A 12,353-nucleotide genomic window follows, 5' to 3' on the forward strand; every position below is an offset into this window, starting at 1 on the left:
AAGTACGCAGGCAACACTGGGGCAGGCTGAGACCCAGGGAGGTGGCCAGCACTGACCACACGCCATCACGTGCCGACTTGGGCTCTATGCTCCACCCAGGCTGCCCCCTCAAGAGGGCAGGGCCACCAGAGAAGGTAGGTCACCTGCCCTGGTCCCAGAGCGGGAAGTGAAGATGTCTGCACACAGAGCTCGGGGTGGTCCAGCCTCCTCACACAGCCATAGCTCAGGAGCCCCGCATCCAGCCCCAGCCCAGCATACCTGAGGCTCGTTCTTTCTCTTCTAAAGCCTTGGCCAACACACAAAGCTTAATCTCCAACCCGAGGGCCTTGGCCAGGGGTGGTGGCACAGCATTACCGACCTGCAGGAGGTAAGGAGGAGGCAGAGGCTTGGCATGGCCGCGAGGAGCGCCAGAGGCAGGCTGGTTTGCAGCTGACTGCTGCTGAAAACAAGCTGTGACTTGGGCTCTGGGCCCAGGGTGTGGGGCCCCGGGAGTCCTCCCACCACAAGGCCCTCAGATCCTCCCAATCTCTGCCTAATACCAACATGTCAAGAAGCACCCATAAAAAAGGGAGCCCCACAGGGCTTTAGAGAAATTCCTCACAGTCACCCCACCAACTTTCAGGGAAGCTTGGCATGAGCAGGGCATGAGGGGAAGATTATCATAAACTCTAAGCATTAATGGGTGTGGAGGCACATGCATCACTTCAATGAAAATGCAGTTAAGGATCAACCGACACCCTTGAGAACTAGTTAGTAATCGCGGGTTTGGTTCAACCTTCAGCAAGTTTTCACGGCCACACCTTCAACGGTTCCTGTATCATGTGGATGAATTAGAGCGCTGCTCTGGGCTAAAACTTTGCCTCAACTGTCAGCTGTGACTGACCTGCTCAATGACATGGGCTGACACTGAACATTCGAAGCCCACAGGGACAGCTGCCCTGAATAGGTCATTCCTCTCACAGGTGCAGAAGGTCAGTTAAGGTAAGAGGTGGCCATCCAGGCCCTCTGTTGGACTGTGAGAACTAGGAGGGCCCCCTTCTAAGCCCAGGAACCTTCACTGCAAGTCAGACCCCCTGCAGAAGGATGCGAGGTGGGAGCTGGGCTGTTCTCCGCTGACCTGTCGGTGCTTGTCCAGGATGTTGCCGAAGAGCCGGTAGGAGTCGGCGAAGCCCTGGGAGCGAGCGCACTCCCGCACACTCACCACGCGGTGCTGCTCTGGGTGGAGCACCCGGCCCTGGGAGAGCAAGATCAGAACCAGATGCCATCGGGGCTGTGCCAGAGAAGGCCCCAGGGTGTCCCCGCCGGCCCACATCCCTCACTGATGTGCTGCCTGTACCTGCTTGCCCATGGGTTCAGGGTTAGTGACGGTCGTGCTGAAGAAACCGTCCCACTCCAGCCGTCCGTAGAGGCCAGCCCAGTTGTTGTGCCTGTTCCCGGTGTGGGGCAGGCACCAGGGGATGAGGGTGTTGAACTGCCGGGCCGCAGGGTCGCAAGCTCTGTTAGCTGAGAGAGTAGTGCACGGTCAGGAACGGCCAGGGCTGCACCAGCACAGAGGTCAGGCAGCTTCAGCGTGGAGCCGTCAGACTCTGCTCACTGGCTCAACTCTCAAGCTAATGCTGTCCAGTCAGTGTCCAGTCACAGGTTCCAGACCAGGCCTCTGCATCTGGGGAGCGTGCCCCCAGACCTGGCCTCTGCGTCCGGGGATGGGGGGGCGCCCCCAGACCTAGCCTCTGCGTCCGGGGATGGAGGGCACCCCCAGACCTAGCCTATGCATCCGGGGATGGAGGGCACCCCCAGACCTGGCCTCTGCGTCCGGGGATGGAGGACCCCCCAGACCTGGCCTCTGTGTCCGGGGATGGGGGGCCCCCAGACCTGGCCTCTGCATCTTGGGGGTGGGGGTGCGACCAGACCTGGGCTCCAGGGGTGAGGGTGCACACAGGCCTGGCCTCCGCGTCCAGGTCTCTGGACCACTGAACACAGCCTGAGCATTTTCCGATAACAGGAACCCCAGGAAACCCTTTTCTTTCTCCCATCTGCAGCAAACTGCACTCTAAGAGGGGATGAGGGTGGGGCAGAAGTTCTGTGCCCGACAGCCAGGCCCCCACCTTTCACACAGGAACAGACCCCGCGGAGGGCGCCGGTGCTGCTGCGGCCGTGCTTCCTGTCGTGGTGGGTGTAGCGCAGCTTCTTGGCTCTGGTGCCGTCGGAGAGCTGCACCTCGATGTTGGGCAGGTCACGCCAGTCCGAGCCTGGGGCCAGAGGGATGTGCCGCATGCGGGCCGCCACCAGTGCACTCATGTCCTGAGAGGGCAGGGACCCAGTGGTTACGGAGCAGCCGGCAGCTGTGTCCACTGTCGTGCACCGGGGACATCCTGGTGACCAGGACACTCATGGGGTAGGAATCACACTGGGAGGAGACGGTGTGGGATCGCCGTGGGCAGTTAGTAAGGTGGAGACGCAGTAGGGATGTGGGCAGTGGAAGGGGCCCTTCAGGGAGGAAGGCTGAGTGCTGACCCCTGCCGGGAGAGCTGGGGAGGCCTGAGGGGCCCTGTCCAATGCATTTAGGGGTGGGGAAAGAAGGTCTCTGGGGGGCCAATTCCAGGGACAGAAGCTTTGATTGTTTATTGCCTGTATGCCCAGCAACTTTAAAGAGCAGGTACAGTGAGGCAGTGATGCCAGGATTCTGTGAAGATGGGGACAGTGTAAAAAATGGGGAACAAGGGGAGCTCTGGTGGCCTAGTGGCAAGAAGCTGCACTGCAATCCCAGTGGTGCACGGTTCGAATCCACCAGATGCTGTGCCAAGGAAGGAGGGACAATCTCCTCCTGTACCAGTCAGATCCAATTTGACAGTACACACACAAAAATTTTTTAAAAAAGGGTACAGTGAGGAAGTGATGCTGGGTCTGTGAAGATGGGGATGGTGTGGGCCAGCGAGCTGAAGTGGGGACAGAGGTAAGCAAGGGAACAGTGCTGGCAGAGGGGCGCCGGAGGAAGCAAAGGGGGCAGTCTGCTGTCCCCCCAGAGCTTCGGCCGGGCCCCACTGTCATCCTGGTGCCTGGCAGGCGGATGGTACCTTGCAGATGTGGTCCTGGAGCAGGGAGTGCTGATTGGCGCTCCGGAGCTGCCTCTGGAACCAGGACTGAGGCGGCCCGCTGTAAGAGATCTCCAGCGCCGAGGCGCCGTTCCGCACCTCGGGGAGGTCAGACATCGTGTCCCGCACCGTGATGGTTCGCAGCGGCCCCGAGTCCAGCCTGCAGAGCACAGCAGACATGGGGCCCTTCACCTGCAGCCCCCTCCCTGGCTGTGGCGCTGCCCGGCTTCAAGTCGCAGAGCTTCCCGAAGCCACCTGTGGGGTTTCTGGTGCTGCTGCCCCCGTGTTAGATCAGGACAGACGGGGGAGGCCAAGACTGTGAGGGGAGGTGGCAGGTCAGACGCTGGACCGGGGGCTTTCCTCCAGTGCTCTCTCCTGGGCTCATGGCTGCTGAGAGGTGCCCCTCAGTGGGGAGTAACCACGGTGCAGTGACCAACACCCACCCTGACACGAGGGCCAAGCGGGCCGCTCACCTCGTTATGTTGCTGTAATACTTCCTGTCGCCCACCGCGAAGCTCAGGGTACAGGCTCGGGGAGCAAACACATGCAGCGGCTCTGGGTAGAGGGGAAGCTTCTCCCCGGGGGCGGCAGCCATGATGATGGCCCGTCTCCGCGTCTGGGGGATGCCGTAATGGCCAGCCTGCACGTGGGAGGGCCAGACGTTCAGTGGGGCGCCTCCAGCAGGCCAGGCCAACACCCCCTGACCTTCTGGGGGGCTGTGATGGAAAGCTCTGGCCTTTGTACAAGCTCTCCTTAACTAACAGGTCTAGTCCTAGTAAGAGGACACAGGACTGGAAACGGACAGAGGACGGCCTGAGGGGGGCTCCTGGGCAGAGGTGGGCATCATTTAACCGGCAACTCTGCCCAGCTCTTAAGTGGGCGCTGCGAGGGCTGCAGGTCTCAGTGCTGTGGAGGTGGCATGGTGGAGGGAACCAGGAGGCCTGTCCAACCCGGCAACCGGTGGTGACAGGACAGACTGGGATGTACACACTGCCCCAGACAGCTCCCCACGTCTTTGGTGCATTTGAAGCTGGGCCTCTCAAGGAAGTTGTGAGGACATGGACTCACGGGGCACCAGGGACATGCTTTTCAAATCTAGACATGAATCAGCAGCGGTGGCAGGTCAGAGCCCACGAGGCCCTATTCCATCCCCACCAGCGTCCCGAGTCAATTCTCTGTGGCTCAGACGGCAGGCGTGGCCACAGGACATTTTTGGTCAGAAATGCTGGTTTGTGGCAGTCCAGGTGACCTCCCTTTGTGTTTGCTCGGCCCATTAGGAACCTCCATGCTCAGGTTTGACTGGCCCGTTAGGAACCTCCCTGCTGTGGTTTGACTGGCCTGGATTAACTGATGAGGACGGCAAAGGCAAAGAAAACGTCTGAGGATATCACACCCACAGGCCCAAGTGCAAGTCAGGGGTGTGTGTCTGTGTGTGTTGGGGGGGAAGCAGAGACTCCTCAAATTCACCCACTTCCTCCCTGCAGACATATTCACGCCGTTGAGTGGCCCTCTGGCCGGAGGCCCACCTGCAGCACGCCGACCGTGCACTGATAGCCCATGCGGACCAGGCACCGGAGAGTCAGCTTCAGGATCATGGACTTCTTGAAGGAGACAAAGTTCCGGACGTTCTCCAGGAGGAAGAAGCGGGGTCGGTAGTAGTCACAGTAGCTGGGAAAGGTGGAGGGGGGAAATAAACGTAACCCACACTCACTGCCAAGGTGGACTGACCTGTGCTACCAGAAACCCTCCCAAAAGCTCGGCCTGGCTGGGGGGGGCCGGGGTCAGGTGTGAACATCCCGACTCCCAGACGCTCCTCCAAGAGCTGAGCTGTGAGGGGATCTCTGTGGGAATAGTCACCCAGAGGTGCACGGTTCAAATCCACCAGCTGCTCTGCTGGAGGACGGACATTCTCCTGTACCAGTCAGATCTGACTTGACGGTACACACACAAAAATAAAATATAGGCGAGCTCTGGTGGCCTAGTGGCAAGAAGCTACACTGCAATCCCAGAGGTGCACAATTCAAATCCACCAGATGCTCTGCTGGAGGAGGAGGAACAATCTCCTGTACCAGTCAGATCTGATCTGACAGCACACACACACACACACACACACACACACACACACACACACACCCAAAATAAATTTAAAAAAAAAAATCAACTACTTTAAAAAAAAAATACAATAAAAAAAGCTGAGCTGTGAACTTCCCAACTGGAAGCCCTTGCTCCCAGGCAAGCCGCCTCGGTGCCCCGCACACAGCGAGGTCGAACATGCAGCAACTGCGGCTTAGAACCAGGCCCGTCTGAGCCCAGTGCTTGTGGTCTAGTCACGCTCCAGCTGCACGTGACCGTGATTCACCGGAGGATAGGCCCACCAGGGAGTCCACCCCTTTTACCTGAGGAAGGAGACCACCAGGGAGTTCTTGAACTTGGAGTAGGTCCTCGAGTTGAAGCGGTTCATGCCACTGAACCCTTGGCAGGGCGGCCCGCCGCACAGCAGCTCCACATCTCCCTTCTGGGGCAGCTTCTGGCCTTTGGAGTTGGTCTTCTCCCCGGCCATGACCAGCTTCAGCAGGATGTTGCAGTCCTCGTTGAACACCATGGTGCTGGGGTTGTTCAGCCGGAACGCCTGGGCTGCGGGCTCCCACATTTCGATGGCCCACAGGGTCTCAGAGACGCCTGGGGTGGGGCGGGGGGAAGACAAAGGGGTGCTCTGAACTACAGCGAGCGAGACGCCCGAGTCGGGACTGTGCTCGGAGCCAGGAAGATCTTGTGCGAGACAGAAGCTGCCGGAGCCGGCTGACAGGGCTGTTCGGGAACACTCAGCGGCCTTTACCTGCTTGGTGAAATCCTTCTGAGAGCCCCCCGCAGCCAGAAAACACATCCAGAGTACGAAGCTTCGGCAGCTGGACTTCTTCCACTTCTGTCTCACTCGGCGCTGGAGGCTTTGGCGGTGGCCCTTTCCCTGGAGAACAACAACCAGAGTGAGTCCAACTGTCCAGTTCTAACACTGTCATCAGACGTCATCTGAGTGAATGACGGAGAGACGTCAACTCCCCGGAAACGCATGTCTGAGGCCGGTTTCCATCACATGACCACGGCGAGCCCCCGAGGTACACAGGACTTACGCATGCACGACACCTACCTTTCCCCTTCCCCTTCCCTTTTCCTTTCCCTGTATTTCTGGGGTTCCTGGCATGGTGTGAAGGCTGTTCAAAGCTTCTGGTTTTTGCATTATAGGCCTGAAAAGGAGAAAACTACTATAAACTGGGAGAGAAGCACACTGGTTCCCTCTAATGCAGATGATGTAAGATGTTACGGTGACAAAGATGCATTTAATTTCTCACCAAATAGGGTCAAAAGCAAGCAGATTCTGGCTTCACAAAGGAAAAAAGACAAACCCCATCCAACCCAAACGTTACTTGGCTGATCAATAAGCTGCTATTCAAAAGTGGACTACTGTATCTACTTTATTTTATTTTATTATGTTGTGTGTGGGGACCGTCATATTGGATTTGACTGGTACAGGAGGTTGCCCCTCCTTCTCCAACAGAGCATCTGGTGGATTTGAACCGCGCACCTCTGGGATTGCCGTGTAGCTTCTTGCCACTAGACCAGAGCTCCCTGACTACTGTATTCCTAAGTGATGGAAACATGTTACTCAGAAGAACAGATTACTTATACATGCTAGTCTGGGAAAACATTGTTACGGTTTCTATAGTTAACTATTTGACTTTGCCTTTTATTGTTAACAATTTGTCTGACCGAGAAACTCGCAGATCCTCTCTGGACAACCAGGACCACCATTCAGGACCGTGTAGGGCGGGTCTGGAAGTGGGTGCCCAGCGCAGGTGTATCTGCCGGGGAGAGGGCAGCTTCCCCTACTTCACAGAAAGGCACTCGCTGGGCTGACGCAGGCTAACAGTTCTCAAACCTGAGTTATGTTTTTTTATCAGTATAATTATTCCTGAGCTGGGAGTCACATCTAGAACATGAATGGCCACAGCCGCGCACTGCACAATGCTTCCCCTGTGACTCAAGCCTCACAAAGCTGTCTCCTGTCTCCACCTCAGCCCCAAGAAGGCTTCCTGTGTTTAAAACCTACATTCCCACTGCCTAAAGGTTTCACACATAGCTTAACATAAATGCTGGATCACTCCTGGGCCCAGGAGGTTAGACCTTGACACTCCCCTCCAGTCAGCCCAGACCACCACCTCGAGGAAATAGAAGCGGTCTGGGCCCTTTTCGGAGAACGTCCTGATCCACTCGGGGTTGTCCTCCCCGTACTCCACGATGCAGCGGCCCTGCACATCCTTGAAGTCTACGATGGCCTCCTCATCACTCCAGTAAAGTAGGTTGATGTCTGCCTGGTAACTCGCTGGCGTGGACCTGTGAGTGTTTTCTGGCCTGGAGGAGGAAGGAAGAGTCTTGGTTAAGGGATCCTTTTGGTTCACGGTGGGTGGCTGTCCAGCTGGCCTCCACCATGCACGGCAAGCCCGTGTATGATGGGACGGGACCCTGAACCGCCCTTCGAGCCACAGAGTTCTCACAGGCTGGTTTTTCTCTGGAATATGTCAGGCCGTTCTTCCTGGTCAGTTTTAGTCTGGAATCTCCATGAAACACACGCTGCACCGTAGACAGCAACATGCAAGCCTCTGGCAGGTGGGGAGTGGCCCCACACATAGTGCGGAACTGAATGTCGTCCCTCCAGAACATGGTCATTCCACCACCGATGACTGCCCCTCAGGGAGCAGTGAACTCAGGGCACATTCCTAGGGGTTGTCAGTGACAGATGGGTGGCCATCTCTCCCTCCCAGCCACGTCAGCTTTATCACGTGCCCTTATTTGGCTGAAATGCTGCCAAGGGCACTCCAGTGTCTGTTGTCGACCTCCTGCCCAGAGACTAGCCCTGTTTCCACATCGCCAGCTGCCTGCCTGCACCTCAGAATTCATGTACAGCTGCTTTCTCGCACTGACCAGCCAGCCTCTTCCCCTCACAGAATTCCAGAAAATGCCCAAGATATGCATTACCGAAGAAATGAAGCAAGTCTCGACCTATCTGAACACATTTCAGTTTTGCACCTCACCACGACCCAGAAGAACAAGCCCCTGGGAAACTATAAAGAGGGCAGACCCAGGACTAGGAATAAAGGCCTGGAAAAGAGAGGGCCCTGGAGTATCAGCGAGCAAAACTTACAGTCCTGGATGGACCTATGCGTGTCTGATGATGTTTCCGAGGATGATGACCTAGACCTTCGAGCCCTGCTTTTATTATATACTGCACTTTGTGGAGATTTTCTTCTTGGAGATAAAGAGTTCTGCAGCTTCACAAAGAAGCTCTACAGGAAAGGGTTTGAGAGATCATTGAGGACATGGTCAGTGCCCATCAGGGGCCTAACTTAAGAGTCATGGTGAAAATATATGAACATTGGCCGAATCCCCAATCATGTGTGTGTGCATGTACGTGCGTGCACAATGGGTCCCTCTCTGCCCAAGGCTCGCAGGGACTGAACCGGGCACTCGCCTGTAGTACTTGTGGACCCTGAGCTTGATGTCGACCCCGTTGATCTTGCCGTTCTCCTTCTTGGGACGGAAGATCTCCTTGATGCGGCCAATTAGGTACGGGTCTGAGCAGTCCAGGTTGCTGCCTTTGATGTAGTCCGTGGATTTCCGGTAGTGTTCTGGATACAGGTCTTCGTCCACAGGCCTTTTCCGAGGGCGCTTCACAGGGCTGGACACCTTGATGCTGCAGAAAGGCGACAGAACATCAGGGCAGGAGGTAGCTGAGTACACTACCCTCTCGGAAAAGTGAAAGAAAAATTCTTTCATTGTTTTACAATCCCTCCCCCACAGGTCCACTCCACTATGCAGCCTTCGCTCTAGACTCCTGTCATGACAAAAATACCAAATCACATATCCCTTTTAAACAGTTTTCTCCCTCATTTCAATGCAATATACATAATTTATCCCACCTTTGTCAGTCTCCCTCCAACCACGATGTCAGTCTTGTTTTACAACAGTGATGCTATGCAGTATTTGTCCTTTTGTGACTGAGATCCTTCACTCAGCATAATGTCCTCCAGGGTCACCCATTTAGAATATTATGAGTTCCTTGTTTTTCAATGCAGTGTAGTATTCCATTATGTGAATATACCACAGCTTCTCCATTCATTTGTTGATGGGCACTTAGGTTGTTTGCAACTCCTTGCTATTGTGAACAAAGCAGCAATAAACATGGGTGTGCATATATGTGCTTGGATGTCAGTTATGGTCTCTTTGGGGTATATTCCCAGTAGTGGAATTGCTGGATCAAATGGAATCTATCTGCAACTTTTTGAGAAAGAGCCATACCACCTTCCACAGGGGTTGCACCATTTTACACTCCTATCAACAGTGAATAAGGGTTCCAGTTTCTCCACAACCTCGCCAGCATTTGTTGTTTGCTGTTCTGTTAAATTTTGCTATTTGACTGTGGTGAGATAATATCTCATGGCTGTTTAATTCAGACATCTTATAAACAAACGCAGCTCAGGGACACAGAAAATTGGGACGAGCACTGCCTGTGCGCTGGAAGGTCAGATCCGCCCAGCTCTCTGCTTCCCAGCCACCGTCACACGCTGGACTTCCTGACATGACAGCCGGTGGCCACGTCACACACCAGACTTTCCGATGGACGTGACAGTGGGTTTTGGCTGCTTTGTGTGATGTGCGAGTACTTCTTGGTGGAAATATGTACTTGCTGACAGATCCTCAGTGGGCATATCCCTGCGGCTCAGGGAGCACAATCTCTTGAGGAAGAAGAGCTCAGTCAGCCCAGGTCACTGAGCCACTTAGCAAGTGGTTGCGCCCCGACACCAAGCAGCACAAAGAAACAAGCCCTCAGGGGCACAGCCCACCCTCTGTTGACTGAGGTGCAGTGACAATGGAGAAGTGGAGGAGACACAGGATTCGGGGCCACTGTGACCAAGTGGGCTCTGGAGCAGGCAGCATTCTTTGGAGACCACTTTTGTAGAACCAGCAGTCAGAAACTGAGTGCCTATGTCTGACCCACCTGAGGGGTTGGGAGAAGCCAGGAGGTGTTGGCACAGAAGTCCCCTCTCCACGCTAAGAACAGTGGGACCGGAGGGACGGTGCACGGACAGCACCAAGGCTGTAGAATGGATTCCAGTTAGGGCCCCAGAAGAACGAACGGAACTGCACGTCTAAGGGAGGAAAATTGTGACTGCAATCCAATCACACATTAACCCTCAGAATGAACAAAGGATGTATTAGATGTGCAAAGTTATCTGCGGCTTTCATTTTTCACCCAGAGGAGTCTCAAATCTTCAGGTCATAAAGAGAGGTCTTCGATCAGCCCTTATTCTAAGCCAGGCATTGTGCCAAGTGCATTTAATGCATTTAGTACATTAGAAGTACATGGAGGGGGGAGCTCTGGTGGCCTAGTGGCAAGAAGCTGCACTGTAATCCCAGAGGCACATGGTTCGAATCCACCAGATGCTCTGCCGGAGGAGGAGCAATATCCTCCTGTACCAGTCAGATCTGATTTGACGGTACACAGACACACACCAAAAAAAAAAAAAGAAATACATGGAAGCAGGAGCGGCATCCACTTCCGAAATGACTCACCTCCAGAAACTATGTACAAACAGTGCTCGGGCCGTTCGTTTATAGGGTCGCTATGAGTCGTCTACAACTCGACGGCATCAAACAACAACAACAGTACATTAGAGTCTGATCAGGAATGGCGCTTCCTTCAGCTGAGAGGACGTTCCTGGCCCAAGCTCAGCTGCCTCAGATGTTTGCGCTCAGGTTTCTTGCACAGACCACGTCTTTACTCTGCATGAGCCTGCGTCTCCCCGGTCAGGCAGCCGGGTCCTGATACCCCCCAGACACTCAGGCAGCGCAGGACATTCCAAGGCCTGCCCCTTCCTGGCATGGAACTCCTATGCCAACGTGGAGCGGAGCGAGTACTTACTTGAATGTGAAGGCACGCGGCAGGAGGTACACATTGTCTCCTACTCGGTACTGGACGTCATTCTTGGTGGCGATGTTGTAGACGACGCGGTCATTCAGGTCTTCGACCTGTTCCAGGGCCCTAGGGATTTCTTTTTGCCTCATTACAGCCAGACGGGCACAGCTTGCGCAGAACCTGAATGAATGAGGGGCAGACTGAGTTATGAGGTGGCCAGAGGGACTGTGGCCGCAGCTACCGCCTTCCTCCAGGGATGTGGGGGCCATGAGGAGACGGGATAAGTGGCTTTCACTTTTTATTATCCTTTGAGACCAAAGCACAGAGATAGTGTTGAACACTAACAATCCTACTTTGGAGGAATTCATATACACATTCTTCAGACATTAACAGTTTGGAGTGTGGTCAAGATTACACCACGAGCTAGAAATCAAGACGTGCTTACACTAGGAACTCAATGTAAGTGGCTACATTAATAGGGCAGAGAAGGCTCATTAATTTCTGCAAAGGCTAAGCACCTGTCAACTGACATTTATTACTGGAGTCCTTCTAAAAGAAGGATGTCTATCAATGGAGGTCAAGTCAGCCGACAGAAATTCCAGGAGGCCGAGGGGGCCCGGCCCGGCCCATCACCACCGTGCATGGCTCTGGAGACTCATGCTGAAGGTGTAAGAAGTGAACCCTGAAAAGAAAGCTGCCCAGCCCAGATGTCCAACCACAAACGAATGGATTGAGGAATTATGGTACATTCACACAATGGAATACTATGCAGCACGTGGGAGCAGTAACTTTGTAAATTATGACCTAACTTGGGAGAGACTGGAGAACATTATGCTGAGTGAACTAACTCAGTCCCACAAGGATAAATATGGTATAAAACTGTTATTGTAGAATGAGTATAAGGATCCAGGAGGGGTGGGAGAGGCTGGAAGCACAGGGATGTATGTGGATGTACAGGGGGGAGGAATTAATTAGGTTGTACAATTTGATGGGAGGGAGGGTGAGGGAAATGAAGAGTTTATTTACAAAATTTTAATACAAATTTGAACTAGTAGGGGGAAAAAAAAGAAAAGCAAACTAGCTGCAACTAGCTGCCTCCCTAGAAACAGCCACCGTTATTCAGAGATAAACAGGAAAAGAGATCACCTTTATGACAGAAGACACTGCTTTTAGACTTTTAGAAATGAGAGCTTCAAAATATCTGCAAAAGACTCAAGCAAGACCCACACCTCACTCCATACACAAAAACCAACTCAAGGTGGATCATGGACCTAGGACTAAAACCAAGGACT

General features: G+C 54.2%; 1 protein-coding gene across 1 annotated transcript in view; it reads right to left on the reverse strand.

Annotated features, from left to right (window-relative positions):
• DNMT1 (DNA (cytosine-5-)-methyltransferase 1) overlaps positions 1-12,353 on the reverse strand; it is a 96,935-nt gene that overhangs the window by 39,168 nt on the left and 45,414 nt on the right. The window contains exons 23-35 of the mRNA XM_006898836.1: positions 11,068-11,241; positions 8,617-8,838; positions 7,307-7,499; positions 6,221-6,334; positions 5,929-6,037; positions 5,489-5,771; positions 4,619-4,760; positions 3,566-3,732; positions 3,075-3,252; positions 2,100-2,301; positions 1,337-1,494; positions 1,118-1,234; positions 259-358 (exon numbers count right to left, since the gene is read on the reverse strand). Of these exons, the coding sequence (XP_006898898.1) occupies positions 259-358; positions 1,118-1,234; positions 1,337-1,494; positions 2,100-2,301; positions 3,075-3,252; positions 3,566-3,732; positions 4,619-4,760; positions 5,489-5,771; positions 5,929-6,037; positions 6,221-6,334; positions 7,307-7,499; positions 8,617-8,838; positions 11,068-11,241 (2,159 nt within the window). The remainder of the gene's footprint in view (positions 1-258; positions 359-1,117; positions 1,235-1,336; positions 1,495-2,099; positions 2,302-3,074; positions 3,253-3,565; positions 3,733-4,618; positions 4,761-5,488; positions 5,772-5,928; positions 6,038-6,220; positions 6,335-7,306; positions 7,500-8,616; positions 8,839-11,067; positions 11,242-12,353) is intronic.

This window comes from Elephantulus edwardii, unplaced genomic scaffold (assembly GCF_000299155.1).
Source record: "Elephantulus edwardii isolate Elephantulus edwardi_28Jun2011 unplaced genomic scaffold, EleEdw1.0 scaffold00237, whole genome shotgun sequence".
Taxonomy (NCBI): domain Eukaryota; kingdom Metazoa; phylum Chordata; class Mammalia; order Macroscelidea; family Macroscelididae; genus Elephantulus; species Elephantulus edwardii.